This window comes from Schistocerca piceifrons, chromosome 6 (genome assembly GCF_021461385.2).
Source record: "Schistocerca piceifrons isolate TAMUIC-IGC-003096 chromosome 6, iqSchPice1.1, whole genome shotgun sequence".
Classification (NCBI taxonomy): Eukaryota; Metazoa; Arthropoda; class Insecta; order Orthoptera; family Acrididae; genus Schistocerca; species Schistocerca piceifrons.
In genome coordinates this window covers 348,611,193-348,638,515 of record NC_060143.1, presented here as the reverse complement: position 1 = coordinate 348,638,515, position 27,323 = coordinate 348,611,193, and the positions used below count along the sequence as shown (strand labels likewise).

The 27,323-nt window shown below is 39.2% G+C and overlaps 1 protein-coding gene across 1 annotated transcript in view; it reads left to right on the top strand.

The window, feature by feature from the left end:
* Window positions 1-27,323, top strand: part of LOC124803383 — a 514,737-nt gene that overhangs the window by 291,056 nt on the left and 196,358 nt on the right. The window contains 10 exon segments of the mRNA XM_047264568.1: window positions 7,269-7,419; window positions 10,508-10,591; window positions 12,771-13,013; window positions 15,291-15,400; window positions 16,269-16,540; window positions 17,737-20,897; window positions 24,525-24,803; window positions 25,729-26,088; window positions 26,263-26,453; window positions 27,036-27,304. Coding sequence (XP_047120524.1) covers window positions 7,269-7,419; window positions 10,508-10,591; window positions 12,771-13,013; window positions 15,291-15,400; window positions 16,269-16,540; window positions 17,737-20,897; window positions 24,525-24,803; window positions 25,729-26,088; window positions 26,263-26,453; window positions 27,036-27,304 — 5,120 coding nt within the window.

The window sequence follows — 27,323 nt, the reverse complement described above, 5'->3', positions numbered from 1 at the left end:
TGTGACCATAAGGATATCAGAAACAATCGTTTAATGTGTTACTAAAAGCTAATTTTCTTTCATTGTGCAACCTTCTACGGCGTTACAATATATGTTCTTAATCGAACAAAATATGTTTTATGAAGAAAACAAATTGAACGAAATATGTTTTATGAAAAAAACAGCATCGTTATGAGGTCAAAGATGAAACTTGAGCTGCTACTAATTTTTTGTGCTTCTCCAGGCACAGTCACACAAAGTCATAAGTAGCAGTAATTGGTACTTACATACTTCACAGCAAGAAATCCACTCCATCGTCTTCGCTGTCTTATGTAGATGAATCAGACTTGGCAAGATTTATGACTAATGGTTCCATAATCATGTCCCTGCCAATTTCTCTCATCATCTGCAATTTTGAATGTATTGTTCTTTTCTGCAATATATGCTTTCATCTGAGCCCATACCAGCTTGATTGGGTTGTAATGGCAATGGTATGGGGGTAATTTAACAATACGGTGTCAATACTGCTTTGCAATTTTGTTTATCTCATAAATTCTGATGCAGGCTTATGTTGATTGACAAGAACCAGCATTTCCGCTCTGGTATGCGACAAGTTAAGAGGTATTCCGTTAGATGACAGCTATACAATAATGTCTGCATTTTTGGAGTTCGTATTTGGAGCTTTGTTCACTTGTACTGAGTGGCTGCTCGCATTGTCCATGACTATAACTGAAGACACAGGAATATGTGGCAATAATTATTATGTAAACCACCTTTTGAAGATGATATATGTCATTTCAGAGTGGTAATCTTTAGAATTCTTAGCTGTAGATGCCTTAAAAATAAGCTTACCCTGGGGAATAAAGCCAGTATCTGCTGATCCGATATGAGGCACTATAATTCTGTTACCCTTACCAAGAGGAACTTTTAATCCACTGTACCCGTCGCTCATTTTCCAGCACATAGCCCTTGCATGGTTCTGAGTAACAAAAGGTTCATCTAAGTAATAAATTTGAGCTGTGCCAACTTCTCTGATCTCCTGCATTGTTCTCAAAAACACAGTCCTTGCAGCTACAATATCGCTTTGTTCCATTAATAATTTCCTACCATCGTTTGTTTTCTGATACCTGAACCTCATGTCTTTCAGTATCATCAACATGGTCCATTTGCTTCTGTTAAAATTTTCAGCTTCTTTCATACGCGAAATTAGTTTCTCTGCTGTTGGATACTCGCCTTCAGCGAACATGCTGAACACTATGCACCGCAAAATCTTTTTCGCAAAATCGTCTAGCTCACCCACTTCTTTTTTGCGGTTGAGCTGCTTCCCTGGTGATTTGAAAACAACTGAACCACAGGCTTAAATAGACGTCTTAGCTTCACTGGATAGTCTCTGAACAGTTCTCAAACCAATACCACAGGCTTCAGCTGTCTGCTCTCGGCATTTGGCAACGGCGTGACCCACACCTGGTGCCGGTGTTGATTCAGTGGAAGATTGTCTCTTAAAGTATTGGCACACAGAACACTGTTCCTCTTGCCTATTTGTGTAACACTTGGTGTGATTGCTTACCATCACTCATAATGAACACTATGAAGACAGTCAGCACTCAGCATCGAACATGAGTGACTGAAATAAACAGTTAGAACTTCTGAACACAGCACGAACCGCACAGATCGAAGGCAAGAATGTCACTGGCGTACTATTGGCTGAGTGTCAAGTGGTGCACTTCCACATGCTTCTGCACATCCTACCATCACCCACCTTCGTAGCTGCTCTAGTCACCTTACACAACAATGTTGCAATGAAAAACTGAGAGAGAGAGAGAGAGAGAGAGAGAGAGAGAGAGAGAGAGAAGAAAATTTAGAACAATAATGAAACAACTCCAGCAATCATTGTTTCTTTTGAAGGAGGTATGTTCCATTAGGAAGCCAAGTAAGCATTAGTGATTATCAAAACCCTTACTTAACCTTACCTTCTTTTTATGGTGATATGTTGTTTTTAATAATAAAAGAACAAATAATAATCAGAAAGAATGAGATTTTCACTCTGCAGCGGAGTGTGCGCTGATATGAAACTTCCTGGCAGATTAAAACTGTGTGCCTGACCGAGCTTCTGTAAAGTTTGGAAGGTAGGAGATGAAGTACTGGCAGAAGTAAAGCTGTGAGTACCGGGCGTGAGTCGTGCTTCGGTAGCTCAGATGGTAGAGCACTTGCCCGCGAAAGGCAAGGTCCCGAGATCGAGTCTCGGTTGGGCACACAGTTTTAATCTGCCAGGAAGTTTAATAATCAGAAAGGCAGAAAAAAAGCATTTATATTGGCAATTGGGTATTTATATGAAAAATGCAACAAAAAATTGTTGTATATTAGTCGCAAAGAAATCATGAAGATGTAAATTGTACGTATTCACATTCAAATTGAAGATGAGTAATATATTTAAAAAGGCATTCTGCCAAAATTCCAGTCTCTGCTTATGAGTTTTTATTATAATAATAATCTCCTTTCTGTACTGAACAGAAAAGTAGAAAGGTTAAATAAAGTTGAAAGGAATATAAAGGTGGCAGCTGCAATGAAGATTAGCCAAAGATTGTCAGAAAGAAAATATTGGGTGAGATAAATTGCATATAAGTTGTTCTGTAGGTCTGTGTAGCCAGTAACTTTCCCAATATCATTTTCTTTTTTAACTTACGAAGATTAGAAGTGCATTGATGCAGTGCACAATGGCAATGTGAAGGGGTTGCATAGGGAACTAGTGCTCAGGTGAAGGATTCACATGGCAAGGGTTCTGAAGCAGTCATTGAAATTGAGCAGCATGTTCTGCCGCAACGTGAGCAGTTATTCTCTTAGGCACTATTTGGTAATGGCCATTAATTCTGGCAGACAGCTGGTTGATAACCATGCCTATATAAAATGTAGTACAGAAATTGCAACAGAGCTGGTATATGAGACACTTGCTTTCACAGGTGGCCCTGCCTCTGATGGGATAGGACAAGCCTGTGATGGACCTAGAGTAGCTGTGCTGAATGGCTGAATTGAGCAAGTCTTGCACCAGGGCCCTCATAGGTATACGACCACAGTGGCAATGAGCTGGGAGCGGAAGTGACATAAAGCTGGACCAGGATTTTTAGGTTGGGCGGGCAACGAAATACCGCTTTAGGAGGGGTAGGAAAGATCGTGGTTGGTATGTCCCGCATTTGCAAGCACAGTGGTGGGAAGTCAAAGCTTGGGCGATAGACATTTTCAATTGCTCCAGTCCAGGATGATGTCGGGTGATGAGGCGGGTGCTCCTTTACAGCAGTTTCGTTGGAGTGATGAGAGGATTAGGGGCAGGTGTGAAGGCATGGTGTGGGAAATCTGTTTGCGGATTGGGTTTGGACAGTAGTGGCAGTCTGTGCGGCCTTCAGCATACTTTAGATAAGGGAATTCTAGTCACAGCAGATAAACCACCCATGGTTGAGCAGGTTGTATGGAAGTAATATTTTGATGTAGGAGAAATGGCAGTTATCCTCTGCACCTGCTGCCTCTTCTCCCTCCAACTTGCCTAGCTCACACACTTGCGGCCTCTCTCCCAGCCATCAGCTACCCTTCTTCAGCTTTCCCTCCCACTCTTTTTCCCCCTCACCCACCCCACCCCACTCGACACAACATGTCACCACAGGCTACTTGCCAAACTGCATTTATTCATCCAGTCCAATGCAGCTTTACTGGTGTGTGTGCGTGGGCGTGAGTGTGAGCAGGGGTGTGTGCTTGTGTGTGTAAATTACTTTTCTGAATAATGATTAGTAGCAATATAGCTGATCACCAAAATCTTTTATCAGAAATAATTTAACAAAAAAAAAAAATGGGAGCTGCATTAAAAGAACAGGAGATTCAAATTATGGCATTTCAAGAAACAAGAGTGACAGACAATAACATCATAGATATCAGCAGTTATCATCTTTTTTCAAGTAAAACTGATAAAAGAATACTTAACAAAACACTACATTTGGGAGTTGATTTTAAATTCAGTAACAGAGATAAACTCATTAATAATAGATTAATAACATTTTTTCTTAAGTGCTCAAATAAAGCATACATTTTAATTAATACCCATCTGTGAGTCAATGAGGACAACTATAAAAAAACCTGAAGAAGTTAATGAAGCTTGGGAAACATTAGAAAGCATCATCTCGAAAATTCTCTCAAACCATGTTAAAATATTAATGGGTGATTTTTATGCTCAATTAGGTAAAGAGAAAAAATATAAGAAAATGGTGAGTGGATTTCCTGCACATAAACGGACAAACCAGAATGGCCAAAGACTTGTTAAAATGTGCAAAAATTTTAACCTTAAAATCATGTCAACACATTTTAAAAAGACCCCTTCTAGACAAAAAACTTGATGAGTATCCAGTACATTTATTGAAGAATTTCAAATTGATCGTGTAGCAGTTTCATACCCTAACTACAAAGAAATTTTAAGTGTGCAAGTTAGGATACCATTATTTAACACAAATAAAAGTAAAACTTCAGCTTCAAAAACTAAAACTCTTCAAAACAAAAAAAAATGTTATCCCAAAATTTGACACTGCTAAAACTCCAACTCTAAGAAGTGAACTTGACAAAAAACAATCCAACAGTTGGCAAAGCCTAAAAGAAAAGTTCATGAAAACAGCACAGAATTTAATTCTGCTTCAAAAAGAATAAAAGCACTGAGGCATTCAAAAATTGAAATAGTAACAAAACTGAAAATACGTACACGATCTTTTTAACTGTATGAAAAGAAACATCAAATTAATCTGACAGGCTAAAAGAAACTACAAAAATGCCCAACTTTTAGAAATCGAAAGAGACTTCCAAAAGAACAGTACAAGAAACTTTTATAAAACATTCAAATCAGGACTAACCAGTCACCGACCTCAAAGTCTTTGCTTCAAAAATGAAAATGTCAGTTGGGCTCTCAAGAACCATGAAAATTGCAAAATACTGTCTAATTATTTTGAAAAACTGTTAAACTGTCCAGGGACTGGAGCAGACTGCAAGCAGGGGAAACGAAATTTCTCAGAGCAGTTAAGGGAAAGCAAGAATGGACAGAGTAAAGTATGTAGAGATTAGAAAGGACGTTAAACAAGAAAATATGAGAGAAGAAATTGAAAAAAAGAGATTAAGATGATATGGGCATGTTAAGAGGATGCATGGGCAGAGACTCCCCAAAATTATGGAAGAACTAAAGATGGATGTCAAAAGACCTAGAGGGCGCCCAAGAACACGGTGGAAAATGGGAGTGAGAATATCTGTGGAAAGGAGAGGTGTGACCTGGCTACAAGTGGAGGAAGAAAAGTGGTGGGAGGACCGAGCCAAATGGAGAGGACTCGTCAGCACCCAGATCCGGCAGTAGTTGGAGTGGGATCCGGATATAGATAGATTAAACTGTTTAGAACCAGCAAATAAATTCCGATCACAGCAAGCTGCTAATACTAGCTCTAACTCTACAGAATCTGATGAAATTGAAATCACTAAACAAATTAAGAGACTGAAAAACAATATAGCATCCTGAGAAGATAGTATAATCGCAGGACTACTAAAAATCAGCTGTTCCTAACACTATAGAAGAGACCATTTAACTAATAGGACATATCTTCCAAACTGAGAAAATACCTGATGACTTGAAACTGCCCTAATTCATGTGTTGCATAAAAAAGGGAATACAGCTGGTATTGATAATTACCGAGGAATCTCTCTTCTCCTAGTAATATACAAAATTCTCTTGCTGTGTACTTGATCAAGCCCAAGAACAATTGGAACCTAAAATTGGCAAATACCAAGTAGGCTGTAGACCAAACAGATCCTGTCTGGAACAAATTCCTAATTTAAAACTAATCCTTAGGCAACAAAGGATTTCTTGTAACAATATTATATGTAGCTGTGTGGATTTTTTAAAAAGGTTTACCATTCATTTGATCGTGAATCTGTTTTCCAAATTTTAAAGGAACAAGGACTGGATAGTAAAACTCTAACACTGATTAAGGAATGTTAACTGACACTAACATTAAAGTTAAATTCATGAGAGAAATTTCTGAACCATTTGATATAAAGAGTGGTGTTACACAGGGAGGTGGACTTTCCCCATTACTGTTTAACTTTGTTTTGGAAAAGATAATTACAGAATGGTAAAATCAAAAGTTGAGTCAAAATATAGATCAATCAGTTAGGTAGAAGTGATATTAGAGTAGGTTGCCTCATGGCTGCAGATGATCTGGCAACTTTAACTAGGGATATTACGACAGCTCAAAAACAAATTGAAGTTCTTTAAGATGTTGCAGAAAAAGTAGGAGTACAAATATCATTTGAAAAAACGGACTATATGACATGCAACAAACAAGCACCAATTTTTTGAACACGAAATATGGAAAAATAAAGAGTTTCTCAGTTTAAATACTTGGGGGACATCATACAAGAAAATAGTCTGGAAAAAGCTGCAAATTAAGTCCGCTGTCAAAAAATTGCAACTGCTTTCAGATTAACACAAAATATTTATAGTAAAAAATCACTTTGTAAATTCAGAATACTTAAGCAACAAAACAGCACTGTAATCAAACCTGAATGTCTGAAATTCGAAAGAAAGAAAAATTATTAGGAAAATATTAGGCCTGAAAATTACTAATGGAGAAACGTGTAGGCTGAGAAGTAGTAAGGAAATAGAAGAATATGCAGACATACATGGTGAAATGAGTAAACAAAGACTTAAATTTTACGGGCACATTAAAAGAATGGCACCCACTAGGTTGACAAAACAAATAGTAGAATTCTACAAAAACAGAAGTAAGGCCAAAACTGAGCCATTTAAATGGATCACTGCAATTAAGGAGGATCTTAAAGTAGCTGGTATAACTCAGGCAGACGTTACGGATACAAAAACATTCAGGTAAAAGATATTTAATCGGAAAATTTGGCAGAGGGAAATTAGAAAATGGACTGGAGCACTGTAGTCTGATGAAACAGAGACTTTGTTTTAAAAGGATGAAACAAATTTGGACACAAAGGAAGGCCAACCATCAAAAGCAACATTCATGGATTGTACCTTCTGTGGTCCTATTGGGCCCATACGTGAATAATAATTATAGTTAACAAAAACCAACACACAAGTTAGTTCCAGTCAGTTTATAATTTCATGTGAGTAAGTTTTTGTAAACTGTCTAAAGAGTTCATTCCCATCACATCAGTGTATTCTACTGAATGAAGAGTATTGTAGCATTAGACAAGGGACTTTATCAGCATAATGTTAATGCTTGTCTGTGTTTGCCTTGGTTTTTCAGATTGCGCAGCTGCGAAGCTGCTTATGGATTGCTGCAGACATACAGCAACTCGTATGAGAAAGAGGTTGCGTGGGTGGATGAGAGCTATGGAAAACTAAGTGGTCTTGCTCCAATTGAAGACCGTGCGAAGGAGCAGTTGGAACCAACACGAGTAAGAACTTCATTTGTGTATTTATGAAACTGTTTCTCTGTAGAAATGTTTCTGTGTCTTTTGTAACTGATGTACATTGTTTTATCCCTGAACATTTCTGTCTCCGTCTAACATTGTGTTCAGCTCATGGCACAAATGCAGTGGCATAAACTGCAAATGAAAGTACTCAGTCTAAAATCCATAGATATAAAGACACAGTTGTACAAAGAACAATACACAATGATACGTTGCCAATGTTGAAGACTTTCTCTCACACATCGCCCATTCTTCCTCCTACCCTTTTCCCATCTCCCTTATGTGTTCATGTTTATAACAATGAAAACCATCATTTTTTGACAATATAATTTAACTAGATGGATAAAAATATCTACTCACCAAGCTTTAGTGGAATACACATATAAAAGGAGGTTATAATTAAGCAAGCTTTCGGACCAAGTGGCTTCTTTTTCTGGCAGAAGAATTGAAGAGCAAGGAAGAGGTCTGAAAGAACAGAACTGGAGAGATCTAGGAAAAGGGGTAGATTTTGGAAAAGTCACCCCAAGCCGTGGGTCAGGGGAGGTTTACTAGACAGGATGTGAAGGAAAGACTAATTATTGGGGACTGGATGAGATATGAAAACCTGAGAACTTCAAGGTGGAAGAAAGGGTAATATGCAATACAGAGGTTACTGCTAAAACAACATGCATGAGTTAATAGGATTGAAAAGCAAAGTGCATTGTACGTAACAGAGGTAGGAGGGGGACAGCGAAAAATACACTGGTAAGAAAATGAAAGATGTAGAAGTGAAGAAATGTTGAGATAGACGAAATTAACATAAATTAAGCCAGTTGGGTGGTGGGAACCAAGGACAGATTGTAGCGCTAGTTCCGCCCTGCGGAGTTCTGAGAAACTGGTGTCTGGGGGAAGAATACAGATGGCGCATGTGGTGAAGTGGCCTCTGAGGACATGACTGTCATGTTGTAGAACATGCTCTACAACAGGATATTGTGTGTTGGCAGAGTACACCCTCTGCCTAAGCCCATTCATCCTAACTGATAATCTGTTGGTAGTCGTGCCAATGTAAAATGGTGAACAGTGTTTACATAACAGCTTGTATAAGACGTGTCATTTCATAGGTGACTCTCCTTTTGATAGTGTATGTTTTGCCAGTTACGGTGCTGGCATAGGTGGTAGTAGGAGGATGCATAGTGCAAGTCTTGTAGTGGGGACGGTCACAGGGGTAGGAGCCATAATGTAGGGAGATGGGTGCAGGAGCAGCGTAGGATCTGACAAAGATATTGCGAAGATTGAAAAGCTACTCTTGGTGTGAGAGCAAAATCTCAGAAAGAATGAATCTCATTTCAGGGCATGATTTTAAAAGGAAGTCACAGCCTTGTCGAAGTAGCTGATTACTAAATTTCAGACCAAGATAATACTGAGTGACAGGTGATGTTCTCTGAAGTTGTTTTTTGGAGGGATCAGCAGTATGAGGACTGGATACGGTGGCCTTGGAAATCTGCTTTTGAACTAGGCTGGTGGAGTAATTATGCTCAGTATTGGCTGAGGTGTGGATGATGGTGTATTCATGGAAGAGTTGGGATCCAAACAAATGTGTTTGCATTGAATGCCAAGGCTTTATTCATGTTTATCATTTTTCTTTGTTGTTTGGAAGGGAAAAAGTGACAAGAGAGAACATACATTGAGAAGCAATTCACCACACATTGTCTTATTTGATGAGCAGCATGTTCAGCTACTTGGCATCTGCCACTCTGCCTGAATCTGGTGATAGGTCAGAAAAAAAAGTACTAAGACTCCACTAATCAAGCCATTATCCTTTTCTTCAGCTCAAGTGCTGTGACTTGGAACAAAGGTTTTACAGTGAGTCCTTTTGCTTCCACATTCTATGGACAATATCCACAACTCGCCCTCAACATGTACACACATGTGACAGTTGCTGACATAAAATTCTGATGCCATTTCAGCTAGCATGATGGTTTGATTGATTGGGGTGGATGCTTCTGATGCCATTTGTAAGTCACCCATAGATGTGATATCATTAAATACTGTAAATATATTTGTGTGTGTGTGTGTGTGTGTGTGTGTGTGTGTGTGTGTGTGTTGGAGGGGGGGGGGGGGGGTTGTAGTGGAATTTTTTTTTTTTACAGCTTCCAAGTTAGTATGTGTCATCCTTCTAGTTTGTAGCACTGTGCACTTTCTGAACTGAAAGATGAACATGAACTTTCTATAAGCAGCCCCACCTGTTTTCACTGAAACTCATAACAATATTCTGAAAAGCATAGATTGGTACTCTCTGTATGGAGGAGACATTGAGTCGCAGCCAGGCATAACAAAAAGAACTGTCGAATTGTTTTTGTACGTAGTGGTTCCACACATTGTGACTATTTGATTATGCATTTTTTTGCCTCTAATATCACATAAAATTAACAAGTCAGCTTATTTACATGCCTTTTTTCTCTTGCTGACAGGTATCTAGTTAGTAAAAATTTCATTCCATTTAATTAATCTTACTATATTAATGAAGTATTAAATTGAGTTAGTAAGAGTGGTACTGAGTAAAGTTTGAATGTGTAAAGCTTTGCTTGAGATGAAACATTTTGGTATCTAGTTCCAAAGAGCTGCAGCATAACAAGAACAGGTTGTTTCCTCTTGAATAAGTCTAGAAAACAGTCTAAAAATGGAGACTACCCAGCTATGATCAGAGAGGCATATACCGGACACATTTGCGTTAAGGTTCCTTATCTTTATTTTCATTGCTTGATTGACTGTTGAAAAAATAATGGATTGTGATTTTAGAAATATAGCGGTTAACACTCACTTGAGAGTTCCATTTATTTATGACATGAACATATTCATATCATTTGGTGAAACAATTTGTATCAAAATTATAAGGGATACTTGCTTCGGGAAATAAAGCAGTTTTTTTCTCCTAGTCAAAAATTTTCGAAAGGTATTTCTCATACTGCAAAGCTGCTATTAGCTCTTTCACTACTTCGAGTAAAATTATGAGATAAATAAAGAAATAATTTGTACTATTATCTACAGAAATTAAAATTTTTAATTTCATTAATTGTTTTTCCATTTGTCACAGGTGCTGTACAACAATGTATTGGAGAAAGCACCAGCAATTGAGCAGGTCAATGTTGTTGGTGGACGATTTATCCGGGAAGCGAAGGTGAGTTTTGTGGCACAACACAGGTAATTGGCTAGGTTTTATATTAGGTTTTCAGATTACTAGCGATGTAGAAAATGCAACATGTGGCATCAAAACACCAGGCAGCTGTTAGAGACAGTAGTTATAATTCTACAAGGTTTTGAGTCCACCTTCATGTTTTGAATGTGTGTGGTGTGAGTGGATTTACTATTTGTAAATAGTAATTGTACATACTATAACCTATACAGATATCTAATGCCATATACCTACTGACACTCTGTTACATGCCTTTAGAACTTAACTTCAAAAACATTTTTGTGGGTAGTAGTAACATTCTGTTAATATTCTCAAACATAACCTCATTATTATGATTACTCTTAGGGAAACACAACACCTATGTTGTTGCTTTGCCTGTCAGTTAATTGATATATGGTGTAATAGTGGGTGAGCTAAAATAATGTTAGATGCGTATTTGAAGATAATGCTAATCTATCAGGCACAATATTTATCATCATGTTAACCTTTCTTTCTTGTACATCAGTTCAGTTCATGTGGAGTCTAAATGTTCAGTATTCTAAATCACCACTTTTTAATTTATTTTTGATCATATTAGTCAGATATCATCTTCCAAATGATTTATAAAATTACAAAGACACAGAATGGCTGGCCTTTATGCACCCCCATGAGGTGAAATTCCAGTACTGCTGATAAAAACATACGCAAATTAAAAACAAAAAACTATGAAATATGTCTGCTGACAGTACTGGAATTTGGTTTCTCCAAGATAAGTAGTGGCAAGCCGATCTAGTTATTGATGATCTGTCTTTTTGCAATTTATAAAAATGGTATTTCACATTTTTAGACCAATGTATTATTCAGTTACATCAAAATGCTGACACTGTTCTGGAAACGCCACAGATTCTCATTAGTGTCATGCAGTACACTGATACTGTTGGCATGATCAGATTGTTTACAAGTGATTTGCATTTTTCCCCTTTCATTGTGTTTGCCCTTTGATTATATCTATAGGAGAGTGAAGTATAAGTGGTGACAGATGTTTCCACTATGCTGCACTCTTCTCGCTTGCTTGCTGCGAAGAAGGAACAAACACAACTGAAGGTCATAAGGTTATAATTCATCCTCCTGTGTACACAAAATCTATTCATGATAACAACATAATTTTGCTGTCAGGAGGGCGGAGTGGGGGGGGGGGGGGAATTAAATAAACATAATTATTTTGTGAATGGTGGCCTCTTGCACTGCAGAAATGAAATGTTTAAAAAATTAAATAACACACTATGGTCCATGAACTTTGAATTTTACATTCAATACCAGAGTCTTCCTTCATTTGAATCCTGTTTTTTTTTAATTTTTTTTTTTTTATTTTGTGCCTGAGATTTTCTTCACTTCATAATTTTAGCTTGTATACTCATTGTTTCGGCTTAGTATTTTCAAATTTTCGTACACTTCTGTTCTCATTCATGAAATTTTTAATGAACTTGTTCATTATATTCAATACTGTATAGTGTTGTTGATCATTTATGGATATTGTGGTATATTTCTTGTGTTTGGTGATGGTTCCTAGAATGTGTTTGGGATTTGCACCATCTTCCCACTCTGTCTTCTTGTTTTTCACAGTTTTTATGAGTATATAACACATACAAACTTCAAATTATGTGAAAGTGTAATAATTTAAAATTCTTTTCAAAGTTCTACCTACTGCATCAAAATGCGTAGCTTAGAAAGCTGATAGTTAACAACTAGCCAAACATTTAACTACTGTTTTGTCATTAAGAAATGAGTTACACGTTTTCATGCAGTTTTATTATTCCTGATGTAAAAACATTTAACAGATTATATAGATGCGCTCCTCATGTGACAAAATTGACATTCATAAAGAGTAGTTTTGTAATTTTGATGGATATATCCAACAAATTCTTTTCAGTAACAAAAAAACTGCTGATAATGTTCATTACAGTGCAGAACAGTCTAAGAATCAATGCAAAGAAAATAAAGAGAAAAGAATGAGAATTTTTGGATTTCACATGAGGATCACTGGTTCATTTTTTGATATATGTCATATTGGGGAAATACATTGGGTGGCACTCCATATTCATTCATGGGTTGGTGATGGCATGACTGACTGAGGTGAGGGGCCAACTAACCTGACTAACATGCGGCCGGCCCCGCACACCCGCAGATCTACGACCTGCGCCTGCAGCACTATGCGTCGTGGCTGGTTGATGAGGTTCACCCAAGCATGGACACAGTGATTGGGAGAGGCAGATCCAATGGAGACAATCGTGCTGACCGCATTCCTGGTGCAACTGCTGTTGCTGCGCAGCTGGATGCACTCAACCACCGCTACCGAGCACTGCTGTCTCTGCTGTACGATCGATTGAAACAGATTGCAACTTTGTGCTCCAACGAACCTTCAGTGCAGGTAATTTCTGTGCATGTAATTTTGTTTATATCCTATGTTGTAGTTTGAATAAACATGAAATGTAATGTGGAGGGCCAAGGAAAAGAGATTTCAGATTTTTATTTGTTGCAAGATACAAAAGATAGAAACACATTTGCAATGTTTCTGGGCATAGAGTAGCTCGAAATATGGAATCCTCTGTGTAGAAGTTCAATATGAACCTGTAGTGGCATTATTGCTTGTCAGTAGGACATTACAGACAATAGCACTGTATGCAAATTATGAATAAATTTTTAACTGAAACTAATTCCAGTGTGTGCTCAACAGGCAGCTATTTCCTCATAATAAAGAAATTTAATAGCAACACCAAAAATTCATAGAAGATTATTGTAACTGCAAATGGAAAATTGTAGGTTTTCAATACCTTTTGGATACAAAATTATTTAACATATGTGAAATGTACTTTGCAAGCAAGCAATTTACTTGAAGTTATTGAAGCAAGGGTTTTCATATGGAGCCATACAAGACACAGTTAGTGCAGTTGTGACATCCTGCTGACAACAACATGCAGTTCAAATTTGCACGAGTTTGTAGAGGATGTGAAAGTCGAAAATTTTGTGGAAATATTTTGTTTTCTGGCTGACTCTATATTAGAACTTTATGGTAAAATTAGTCACCATAAAATCATAATTTCTGGTTTTGAACATGCTATTATAACTGTGAACATGAAAGTGAATCTACACTTGGTAAAAAATTAAGCCTTTGAAGTATTATATTTTGAAATTCAATAGATTAACACTAATAGTTATTAATTAGGGCATACACTAGAACTTCTTTGAGAGATTTATTGGCAAGTTTTTTCATGTATTTTCACAACATCGTTTATAAACGTTCGGTCCCCTTTTTCCTTGATTAGGATTGTATAATTTGGCATCACTAAACTTTTAGCTAAATTTTTCAACAATATTGTGGAAAGTATAGAGGAGACACTGAGTCACAGACAGGCACAACAAAAATGCTATATGTTTTAGCATTCGGCCTAAAGGCCCTTTTCTGAAGTAACACCTGCCTACCTTTCACTTTTACGTTCACATTCACACTAAGTGCCAGAGTCTTCTTTTAATAGTATTTGCAATAGGAAGACGCTATTATGTCCTTGACACAATATAGCGTTAAGTTACAGCCTTGCAATTTCTTCAGCTGACCAATTTGTACACCACCCTCTCGTAGCCAGTTATCATCGACAGAGAAAGAACAGTCAATCACTTTTTGAAAAGTTTTATTTTTTAGTAACTCAGCGTTACACTAAGGGGGATGAACCTGTAAATCTGAATTCTTTTTCCTAAGTTCTTTTATTTCTTTTTCCATAGTTTTTAATTATTGTCACAAACCCGAATTATAGCATTTACTGCATTGTTTAATATTATGTTTTCTTCTGCTTGTGGTTTCTTCATTAGTTGTACATTTTTTATGGTAGCTTCACTTCTGTGCTCGAATTTCTCATTATTGAGCCCATTACTACCGCCTAAATCAACTCTGTAGCTGAAACAGCTGAAACATGAGCCATCAGTTTGCACTTCCGAGGAAGATTCAACAGCTCACTTTTCAGCTCCCTTTCATAAACTGAATCAACAAGATGTATTGAGTACACATAAGCATTAACAACTGAAAACAAACCATCTTGTTTAAAAGCATTTATCCATTTTGATTTTCACCTCTTTATTGTTAGGAAATATATGAAACTTAATTCCAAACTTTTTTGTTCTCTGAAGTTCTTACTATACCTTGTGGTAACATGGAATCCATTATTTTAAACCGGAAATAATTCAGAACATTTTCTCAGAAGCTCTCAATACACTAATAATGGTAGCACAACTTTACATTTAATTGACTGTCATTGATAAGAACTCACACTTACTTGTACTCGCTCAAAAATGGAATGACATCACAATAAATTAATGGCAATGACGAGCTACTGAGTAGTGGCTGGTGGGTTACGCTGTCAGTAACACAGCCTGCTATAGCATACATACCCGTGATCCACACCATGTATTCTAGTAACCATGATTTCAATCTCTCTCCTTTTTAAATACCTATTGCCCACTGAATGAGTTAGCTATACAGAGAGTGGTTGCTTTTTCTCTTTACCTTATGACTATAGTTCCTTATTTGTCCTTCAGGCTTTTTCTTTCAAATCATCTTTTATGTCTATTCAACAAGAAAATGAAACGAGGCATTCTTACTATAAAGTAAATTATGATTGCTAACTCATACGCTTATTACTTCCTCATCTTTCAGGTACTGGTGTCACAGATGGAACCAAGGGACCTCAAAACATTCCGAACAGAATTTAATATATATGAGTCTACGGAAGAATCTCAGTTTAATAGCAGACAGTATACTACAAAGTAAGAAATATGTTGTCAATATTGACATCTATATGTTGATTTTAATAATTGTACTTGTCCATTATTGTAAGTAAAGAAAAACACTATTGAAACCAGTCTATTGAGCGTCATAAATGATTTTCAGTTGATGTGGGAGAAATCATTTTTTCCCCCACAGAAGTTGTGCTTATGCAGTGAAAAATGCAACAGAGACCCAAATCAAGGTCTATGACGTGGCACAAAAATGTCAGTTTAACCTGAATTCGATTATGAACTATACTAAAACACGTGGCAGTCTTGCACAAATGGAAAACTCAGTTGCTTGTGGCACATTACTTTAAGTATTTCAAATTTGCTTACTAACAACAGGGTAGCCATCGGCTTAGTGCAAAATCTCTCCTCTATTTTAGGTAACACTGAAATGAATAATCAGTTTATTTAATTTTTTTTCTGTGTTGGTAGAGCTCCCCTTTTAATTCTAAGACATTTGTTTTCTTGTTTAGTGGTGGCGGTGGCTGGTCGAAAAACATTACTTCCTCCCACCTTCCTCCCCCTCTATGTAAACCACCACCACCCATCCCCCCTTTCCAAATCTTCTTCTGAACTGGACGTCTCTCAGCCATGTAGGTTGGGCTCATGATTGCAATCATTGGCTCAGTTGGTTTATCATTTATTTTCATAAGAATTTTACATTGACAAAGGTTACGTCTCTCTCTCTCTCTCTCTCTCTCTCTCTCTCTCTCTCTCTCTCTCTCTCTCTCCGCCCCCTCCCTCCTGATTTAAAATCATGATGCAGAAGCAGGTACTTTTTTTCTTTTGTTGCAAGTAGACATACACCTTTAGAGACTGCTTGTTTCATTTTAAGGAAAAACATAATAAATCATTTCAGGTACCAAGAGATGAGGGATGGCAGCAAAATTACGGTGACCACTCGAGGATCTCGTGATGGATCACCTGCTCCAAAGAGACAGGCAACAGAAGTAGATGGAGGTCGTCCAGGTGTGGGAGGGACCGATGGTAGTCCTAGTCAGACTGTAGGAGTTCCTAGTAGCAGAGGAAGCAGCATGCATTTCTCAGAAATTCGATCTTTACGTAGGATTCGACAGGCTGATGAGGGAACAGATGTTTCTGATCTCCTTGGAATTACTGATCCTGCCACAGGTAAGACTCCTTTTCTGAGTTCGTTTTTCGTATTTCATATAAATAAATTGCATGTGTTTTGTTAATGGCTTGACTGCTATGTGAGTAAGTACCACGCTGCAAACACAATATCTAAGTTTTAATTCCCAGTTTGCTGTAGAAACTTTTCTATCAGAGTTTCATCTCAGTACATTGTGAATATGGAGCAGCATTAGTAAATCTGTTTAGGGTTTTTGATTCCAGTTTAAAAATCTTGTGATCCCCAAACTTGTATGGGTGGACCAGTTACGAAGTTGATGGCAGGAAAAAATATACTACCTACAATAAGTCCCACCCAGTCGAGCACTGGTATTTAAATCAACCTTCAGTTTGATATTGGCTTCAAGATGGTAATCCTCTGTGTTTTGCTGGATTTATGTATTACTATTTACGTCAAGAGGACAACACTAAATTGTTTCGTAAAATATGAAGTATATAGAGACTATTATGAATACAAGGTGCACTGTAAACAGTGTTTTCTTTTGCTCAGCAATATGTTCTGCCACTGGATAGTAAATAACTTTTCTGTGGCTCCAAACAAGATTTAGCTGTTGTCGCTTTCCTGATTACCTCCCATGATGACTTGAGCAAGTTGGCATAGCAGTTAGCGTACTGGCCTCACATTTGGGAAGGTGATGGTTCAAATACCTCCCCTGTTCTCTCCCATTGAGATGATGTGCTCTGTCTCTAATGAACTCATTGTCAACAAGATATTTAATTCTCCTCTTTTCCATCCTTCATTTTTCTTCATTATTATTATTATTATTATTATTATTATTATTATTATTATTATTATTATTTGAATAGTAGCGATATTCAGTGTATTTAATTATGGATCACTTAATGCAGTGTTTGTTTCATGGCTGTGTGACAGTATTACAATAATTATATCAAATAATTTTGCACATGCTGTAGCATTTCAGTTCATACCTGTCAAGTTCACATTTTGTGTTTAAACTGGATTCTTGTGTGTATTTGGTGCTCAGTTGAGGAAAGGTTTTTGTGATTTGCCTTCTTCCTGAGAAACAAATACAATAATGAAGGCAACTTTTGAACCAGTTATCTTTCAGTTACTAATCTGCAGTAAAGATCTCTAGTCTTGGTCAATATAAATTAATGGATTACAACTTTTGGTTATGTGGTTCCCTATGTATAACTAGCCACTTATACTGTGGCAGGTCGTGTACTGACTGTGGGTGAAGCAATTGCGCTACGTGTGCTGGATGTCCGGTCAGGCCAAGTGGCAGGGACTCCACTACAGGAAGCTGTAAAATGTGGTTTGGTGGAACCTGCTTTGGCCACCCGTCTCCTCGGCCCTTGTGGTGTTGGTCAGCTGTCACTGCTGGAAGCTATCCAGCGAGAACTAGCAGATGCTGAGAGAGGGGTGCCATCAACGGGACCAGAGGTAAGGTACACAAGGTCTTTGGGAACAGGGGCGAGCGGGGTTGTTGCCGGGCTGCCACTGTCACTGTCAGATGCACTAGCAAATGGACTGGTGGATGATAGTGATGGCCGTGTGCTGGATCGGTGCTCTGGTGAGTGGCTGACTCTGGCCGAGGCAGTCGCTCGTGGTGTACTGGATGGTGAGGTGCGTGAGGTGGTGGACGCTGCTGCAGACGTACGCCTCACATTATCTGCTGCCTTAGATCGTGGTCTTATTGATGCCAGTGGTCGCTATCACCATGGTCTATCAGGTGAGGTATTGCGATTAAGTGAAGCACGCCGCAGGCGACTCGTCTCGCGTGCTGCTACACTTAAGGATGCTGTCGATTTGGACCTACTGGATGAACGTGGCTGCATTTGGTCACCAGCTCATCGCAAGCGTCTTACACTGACGGAGGCTGTGCAGTGTGGCACACTAGATGACAATTGGGCACGATCAGTAACAGACACACGGTCTGGAGAACTGGTGACACTTTCTCAAGCACTTCGCGATGGCATTGTATTACCAGATGGTGCTCGCTTTGTTAACACTGCTGAGGGTGCTGTGTATTCCATGGCAGAGGCAGCCGATCGTGGTCTCCTTACTTCTGTTGCTGTAAAATCCATTTTTGACATTGATGGTTTCAAGGAACCTGATGGAAAAGACTTTGTTAGTTTTAATACAGCTGTGTCAAAAGATTTCTTGAAGATAAATCGCGGTAAAGTTTCTGTTGTTGTTAACAGCAAGACTGGGGAAGCAGTGTCAGTTCCTGAAGCAACAAAACGAGGATTAATCAGAGCTGAAGTTCTCGAGATGCTTAATCGACCTATTGGAATCTTTGATGGTAACAGAGAACTGAATGTGCTAGAGTCTGTTGCAAGGGGTAAAATTGACACCAGATTGGGATTGCCACTTGACACAAAAACTGGAGAACCAGTGGCATTTAATGAAGCTGTGAAATGTGGCCTAATCAATGCGGAAGGTGCAGCATTGTTGCTCAGCATGCTTACAATCACTGTAACAACACAAACAGTTACAAAGACTGTAAAGAAATATGTAACTATAACATCATCTGGGACAGCCACTACAGCAGAAGTGAGCTTGGCATATGGCCGATCTCCACGTATGACATTACAGGAAGCACTCATTCGTGGGCTTTATGATGAGAAAAATAGAACAGTTCGAGACCCAGAATCAGGTAGAATTCTGACACTAGAAGAGGCTGTCGATGCAGGATTGATTGCAGCTGAAAAAGTAGAAGTTTGTATAGATGGAACATTACCAGATAAAATGGATTCACTTCGTAAACAAGAGTCAGTCCCCGAAGAAAATAGCAGCTCTCCTTTTACAGATCGTGTTCCCAGAACTGTGTCAACGAAAACAACAGTGGAGGAAGTAACAGTTGATAAAAGTTCAACGAAAGTGACAGTCATTGAAAAAGAAGATAAATCTTTAAGGAGAGGAGAGTTGGTTCGTGAAGATTCATCAACTTCTCCTCAGAAAGTAAAAACTTCCCCGATGGAGGTAGATGTCCATAGCACCTCTCCTAAACAAGCATACCCTGATAAGAAGATTACCGTCTCTCCTAAGAAGGCTAAAATCCATCCTTCGCCAACGAGACATATTCCAACAGAAAGTGATTTAACTACATTTTTACAGAAAGAAGCATTACAGTCATCTTTAGAGAAATTCCCTCCTTCGTTGCCAGCCAGATATGGTGATACATCACCTTCACATGTAAAGAATGGCACAGAGCAGCCGCAGCAGCTTATAAAAGATGAAATGGGACAAGACATGGTTTTGGGACTATCACAGGTTCCCCGTGATCTGTCTGTTAGTAGACGAGACCAGGCCACAGTCCCTAGCACACATACAGCAACATTAGAATTGAAACCTACAGATGAACTGCACTTGGAGCAGCATACACAGGTGTTTGAGCTCCCGCGGGATGGATGGCTACTGTCGGAAGCAATAGAGCGGCGACTGTTTGATCCTGTGACAGGGCTTTTTATTATTCCGGGTACTGATAGGCTTGCTTCCTTTGAGGAGTGTATAAAACTGCAAATAGTAAATCCAGAATCAGTCACTGTCATTGATCCCAACAACAAACGCCATCTGACTGTAACACGTGCTCTGGAAAAACACGTGCTCGATGCAACGGGCCATTATGTGTCACCAGATGGGAACAAGATCACTATGAAGGAGGCTGTTGATCATGGATTGGTTATCTTGGCAGGAGCTACCCCAGTTGTGTCTACTCAGTTGGACAGCAGTAGTGCGTCCTCACGGCGACTAATTCAAGTGACTAAAGTTAGTGGTCGCCCAGACAAAGTGGAAGTGTCAGAATCTGTAACAAGTTCCGGTCGTCCCCACACATTTAAAGAGGTGTGTGCAGATGTTCATGATATAGAACCTCTACAGGTCGCACCTGGTATTGTGTATGATCCATCGTCAGCACTAGTGATTTTCACACAGACTGGGAAGACTGATAACCTTCTTGCCGCAGTAAAGGAGGGCAAGATTGAACCGAGAATGGTCAAAGTTAAGGATCCGTACACTGGAAAATCCCTCAATATCAATGAAGCTCTGAGAAAGGGCTTCATCGATAAGGACACAGGTGAATATAGAGATAAGGCTGGACGCCGAATTCCGCTTTCTGAGGCATCCAAATTTGGTGTAGTGGTAGTGATGGGAGAACCCCTCTCTGTTGCTCCTACTGCTGAGCAGTTGACTGTTTCAGCTGAAGTGATTCCAGCAGATGGTGTCGTGAGGACCAGGACAGCAGTTGTTTCGACTTCCATTGTGGTGAGAGACCCTACAACAGGAGCTGAGCTGACTGCCGAGGAGGCCGTGCAGCGTGGCTTGCTATCGCCAGAGCAGGCTGAACAACTCGCAACCGATGCTGGCCGTTTGAAGGTATGCTGTCCATCAACAAAAGAATAATAAATAATATTTTATTGCTGTTTTTATATTAACCAACTGTAAACCATAGATTTCAAACATACACTAGTACAATTAATGCCTTTTTTTAGAAACAAAATTAAGACTTCATTAGAAAAAACATTTACTAATTAATTATGAGACAGAATTTCTGGGCAGTACTTACTATTAGGCATTTAAATGTTCAGTACTGTTGACAGCCACATATAAAAATAAAAGTTATGCCACAGTTTTAGCTTTCAGAAGTATTAGTTCCTTTCTCAGGAGAAGAGTGGGGCAGGTTAAAAAGGAAGGTCGAGTCACTCAGATCCCAGGACGTGTAGCTACTACAGTTGGGTCTCTGTCATCTTGGGGTTTGAGCGACCTATCCATCTTTCCTTCTCGAGTAAGGAACTGATTGTTCTGAAAGCTAAATTGTGTTATTTTACTGACAGTAGTCCTTATTTTGCCTCCTGAAGGTAATGGGTGGAAACTCCAGGTTGGAATAACAATAATATAGACTGCTACTCATCGTAAAGATGACACCTTGAGTTTCAGACAGCCTCAACAGAAACACTGTTACATGTTGTCTTTTGACCAAAGCCCTCTTTAGAAAAGGAAAAGCACACACATTAACCCACACAAGCAAGCATACCTCAGTCGCACAAGACTGCCATCTCCGGCTTGGTCCAAGTTACTGGAGATGGTGGTCATGTGTGCATGATGTTTTCTTGCTTGTGTGAATGAATATATATATATATATATATATATATATATATATATATATATATATATATATATATATATATAAAAAGAAAGATGATGAAACTTACCAAACAAAAGCGCTGGCAGGTTGATAGACACACAGAAAATGTCTGCTTGTGTCTGTGTATGTGTGGATGGATATGTGTGTGTGTGCGAGTGTATACCTGTCCTTTTTTCCCCCTAAGGTAAGTCTTTCCGCTCCCGGGATTGGAATGACTCCTTACCCTCTCCCTTAAAACCCATATCCTTTTGTCTTTCCTTCTCCTTCCCTCTTTCCTGACGAGGCAACCATTGGTTGCGAAAGCTAGAATTTTGTGTGTATGTTTGTGTTTGTTTGTGTGTCTATCGACCTGCCAGCGCTTTTGTTTGGTAAGTTTCATCATCTTTCTTTTTAGATATATTTTTCCCACGTGGAATGTTTCCCTCTATTATATATATAAAAAGAAAGATGATGAAACTTACCAAACAAAAGCGCTGGCAGGTCGATAGACACACAAACAAACACAAACATACACACAAAATTCTAGCTTTCGCAACCAATGGTTGCCTCGTCAGGAAAGAGGGAAGGAGAAGGAAAGACAAAAGGATATGGGTTTTAAGGGAGAGGGTAAGGAGTCATTCCAATCCCGGGAGCGGAAAGACTTACCTTAGGGGGAAAAAAGGACAGGTATACACTCGCACACACACACATATCCATCCACATATACACAGACACAAGCAGACATTTGTAAAGGCAAAGAGTTTGGGCAGAGATGTCAGTCGGGGCGGATGTACAGAGGCAAAGATGAAGTTGAAAGACAGGTGAGGTATGAGCGGCGGCAAATTGAAATTAGAAATTAGCGGAGATTGAGGCCTGGCGGATAGCGAGAAGAAAGGATATGCTGAAGGGCAAGTTCCCATCTCCGGAGTTCTGACAGGTTGGTGTTAGTGGGAAGTATCCAGATAACCCGGACGGTGTAACACTGTGCCAAGATGTGCTGGCCGTGCACCAAGGCATGTTTAGCCACAGGGTGATCCTCATTACCAACAAACACTGTCTGCCTGTGTCCATTCATGCGAATGGACAGTTTGTTGCTGGTCATTCCCACATAGAACGCTTCACAGTGTAGGCAGGTCAGTTGGTAAATCACGTGGGTGCTTTCACACGTGGCTCTGCCTTTGATCGTATACACCTTCCGGGTTACAGGACTGGAATAGGTGGTGGTGGGAGGGTGCATGGGACAGGTTTTACACCGGGGGCGGTTACAGGTGTAGGAGCCAGAGGGTAGGGAAGGTGGTTTGGGGATTTCATAGGGATGAACTAAGAGGTTGCGAAGGTTAGGTGGACGGCGGAAAGACACTCTTGGTGGAGTGGGGAGGATTTCATGAAGGATGGATCTCATTTCAGGGCAGGATTTGAGGAAGTTGTATCCCTGCTGGAGAGCCACATTCAGAATCTGATCCAGTCCCGGAAAGTATCATGTCACAAGTGGGGCACTTTTGGGGTTCTTCTGTGGAAGGTTCCGGGTTTGAGGAGATGAGGATGTGGCTCTGGTTATTTGCTTCTGTACCAGGTCGGGAGGGTAGTTACGGGATGCAAAAGCTGTTTTCAGGTTGTTGGTGTAATGGTTCAAGGATTCCGGACTGGAGCAGATTCGTTTGCCACGAAGACCTAGGCTGTAGGGAAGGGACCGTTTGATGTGGAATGGGTGGCAGCTGTCATAATGGAGGTACTGTTGCTTGTTGGTGGGTTTAATGTGGACGGACGTGTGAAGCTGGCCATTGGACAGGTGGAGGTCAACGTCAAGGAAAGTGGCATGGGATTTGGAGTAGGACCAGGTGAATCTGATGGAACCAAAGGAGTTAAGGTTGGAGAGGAAATTCTGGAGTTCTTCTTCACTGTGAATATGTCTGCTTGTGTCTGTATGTGTGGATGGATATGTGCGTGTGTGCGAGTGTATACCTGTCCTTTTTTCCCCCTAAGGTAAGTCTTTCCGCTCCCGGGATTTGAATGACTCCTTACCCTCTCCCTTAAAACCCACTTCCTTTCGTCTTCCCCTCTCCTTCCCTCTTTCCTGATGAGGCAACAGTTTGTTGCGAAAGCTTGAATTTTGTGTGTATGTTTGTGTTTGTTTGTGTGTCTATCGACCTGCCAGCGCTTTTGTTCGGTAAGTCACCTCATCTTTGTTTTTATATATAATTTTTCCCACGTGGAATGTTTCCTTCCATTATATATATATATATATATATATATATATATATATATATATATATATATATATATATATATATATATATATATATATATATATATATATATAATCTCTGTGTGTGTGTGTGTGTGTGTGTGTGTGTGTGTGTGTGTGGTTTTCCTGAAGAAGGCTTTGACCGAAACCTAAATGTGTAGCAGTCTTTTCGTTGTGCCTCTCTGCAACTCGGCATGTCATCTTTACAGTGAGTAGCAATAGCAATATTACTAACTAGTATAGAGGCATTGACAGTGTAGTCATCATCAGCCCTAACACTCCTGATGCTGCTGCTGCTGCTGCTGCTGCTGCTACTACTTCTACTTCTACTTCAACTGTTACTGCTACTCCTTCCCCTCACCCCCTTCCAAAGAAAATGATGCTTACTATTACTAATTTTGTATCTGTTTTCAAAATCTAACTATGTAATGGTTGTATACGGTATTGTTGTTAAGTCTGTAAAGTTAGCAGTGACCAGAGAAAAACTACTAGGGAGGCCAGTGATCAAGAAAATTTTGAAAGGTACTAATATTTGTGTATCACATTACTTGCTGCTGTATGTTTACAGTAATTGCAGTTTAGCAGTTTCCAAAAACTGATACTAATTGCCACACTTTCCTTTGCAATATTGCAGATTCTGGGCTCAACAAGCATTTCATTGGACGAAGAAGATGACGATCGACCCTCGGAAGGAGAACGAACACGTGGCCGTGTCACTACAGAACCCAAATACCGAGTAGCAATTGGGCGTGCCCGTTCTTTTTCTTGCTCTCCAGATCGTGAAGCTAGGCCTGTTGTTTTGCAAAAGATGCGCAAGAAAGTACTACGGCCTCGTGAGGCTGCTGCAGCTGGCATTATTGACAGGGAGACAGCCGATGTGCTCGATCGCCCAGAAACTTATGTTGGTGAACAGGTATGTTTACATGAATTTAGTCAGTCCTGCAGCAGACTGTATTTACTGTGAATGCATAACTAAAGAATTATAAAATTTGAGTTATGTAAAATTTATTTCCATTATGATGAATCATATTTGTAGCTTTAAAATGCTGCCCAGTGAAAGTGATTGAAGTGAGCAGCATATTTTGTAAAGATTTATCACTTTGTTAAATAAAATGTTTGATTTAAAGCAGCCTAATGTGTAAGACAAATTGCATTTAGGAATCTGTTTTGAATATCTGTTCCTTACTCAAGCTTGTAGTGAAGAACAAATAAGATTCATATGGAGAGAAAGTACTTATTAGATGGCAGTGATTCATATGGAGAGAAAGTACTTACTAGATGGCAGTGATTCCTGTAGTCAAAATTATTAGCTCCCTCAGAGTTTGCCACTTCCTGTGTACAATACTTTATGTTCACTCTGCATGTGTAAATGAGTGTAAACCGTTTTGTTCTACATCAGGGGGGTGTACAGAATTGATAGTACCATGGGCCACAAACTTCTCACTGTCATTACAAGGCCCACAAGGAAAACTGCTTGCATCATTTGTTTCACAAATATTCATTGTATTTAGCAAATATCATCACAAAAATGTAGTTTTATAGAAACATTATGTACACAATTTAATTTGGAAGAGGAATCTCAATTGATTCAACAATTGCTCTGATGTCTTGGTCAATTTTTGTCAATTTACAAGAATGAGGAAGCCTACAGGCTGCAAGCTGTGCATCCCTATTCTGCAGAAAAGTATCCCTTTTAGCTTTTTACACCACCTCTTCCTAGTTTTGTAGCTATTTTTTGAAATTCAGTAAGAAAATAATCATTATACTGTACCATTATGATACTTTTGTTTTCTGCTGGAAGTGGTTATTACATTAATTATTTTTTTCACTTTATGCAGGGAGAGTCTCTGTCATTATCTGAAGCTGTGGTGCTAGGGCGTGTGAATGGAGATCATGGTGCAGTGGTGGACCCACAACGTGGAGATGTTTTGACAGTGCGTGAGGCACTTCACAGAGGAGTTTTAGACCCATCGAGCCCAGGGGGCCGCATACTCGTCCCAGTTGCTCGCAGTCTCTCACTACCTGAACTTGTGCATCAGGGTCTGGTTGATCCTAGGACAAACAAGGTTGTTCATCCAGAAACTGGAGCATACCTAACTTTGAAAGAAGCTATGTTGTGTGAAATAGTTGACCAGTTCTCTCCCATTGTTGTTCCACACACAAATAAGAAGATCACTCTTGAGGAGGCAGTTGCTGAGGTGTGTATAAAACATAATGTAGTTTTAATAGCATAGTAGTTTATTATCTTCAGTGAAGAATCACTCGTGAAGATTGATCAGAAATAGCTATTGAATGTAAAGTGAAGATCTAATTGGCTGCTCATGTGACCAATACTTAATAACATTGCTGATGGTGTTTTTTTTTTCACTCAGGGAGTCATTGATGATGAAAAGTGTCTAGTACAGACATTTGATGGCCCAGTTAGTATTGTGACAGCTTCACAGGATGCGAAGCTTTTCCCGAGTCGAAAAGGTAAAGCACCTCCACCAGGTGCCCAGTCACTTCCACCAGCAGGAATGACATTCCCTGTGGCTCTGAGGCGTGGACTTGTTGATGTTCAGAGGTATTCAGCTCACATTCCTTTTATTTGTTTGAAAAGAAATTGTTTCAGTTGGCATAGTGTATTAGTTGTTCTCTGCCAAATTTGTTTGGGCAAAAGTTTACTTGAAAGGAAATAAATATGTTGGACTGACTCAAATGATTATTGTGTGACAAATAGAAATATGCAACAGTGAAGACTTGCTGTAGTGCTTTTATGAGTAGATCAGTGTAAATTTTGCAAAATTTTTTGTCTGGAATTAGAAAGAACGCACACTTCATGCATGTTTGTGTTGAGCTCTTGCAGTGTGATGACCTAGAAATCTAGTTACTTCCTCTTTTTTTTCTCCATGTATAGACGTGCTTAAAGGAGAACCAACTTGTGAAGTTAAGGAGATAGTACCTAGGTTTCTTATGATTCCTTTGCTGTTGAACTTTGATATCGTTTTGCCTTAAATCATGCACGATTTTTTTAATCTCAGTCAGGAGCAAGCCAGGAAGGATTAAATGTTAATAATTTTACAAAATATCTGTTCGAAGATTTTGGTGTGCACAACGTGTTACATTATGAGGAAAAAGGTTGATATGCATTTATTTTTATTTGTAGGAAGGAAATTCGACACCCTGTAACAGGTGACAGACAACCTCTGGAACAGGCCATTAGTTCAGATTTCATTATGGCTCTTCCATACCCTGCGTCACCATTAAGTGTGGATGTGGGGGTGGCCCTCGAAAGGGGCCTAATTGATGCAGAGCGAGGTACAATGAAGCACCCACAGACTGGTGAGCAAGTCCCAATTACAGAGGCTGTTGAGAATGGCCTACTCATTGTTAAACCCGGTCAGCATGCACTGACATTTGAACCTTCAGCAACAGGTTATTTAACTGCTTTTCA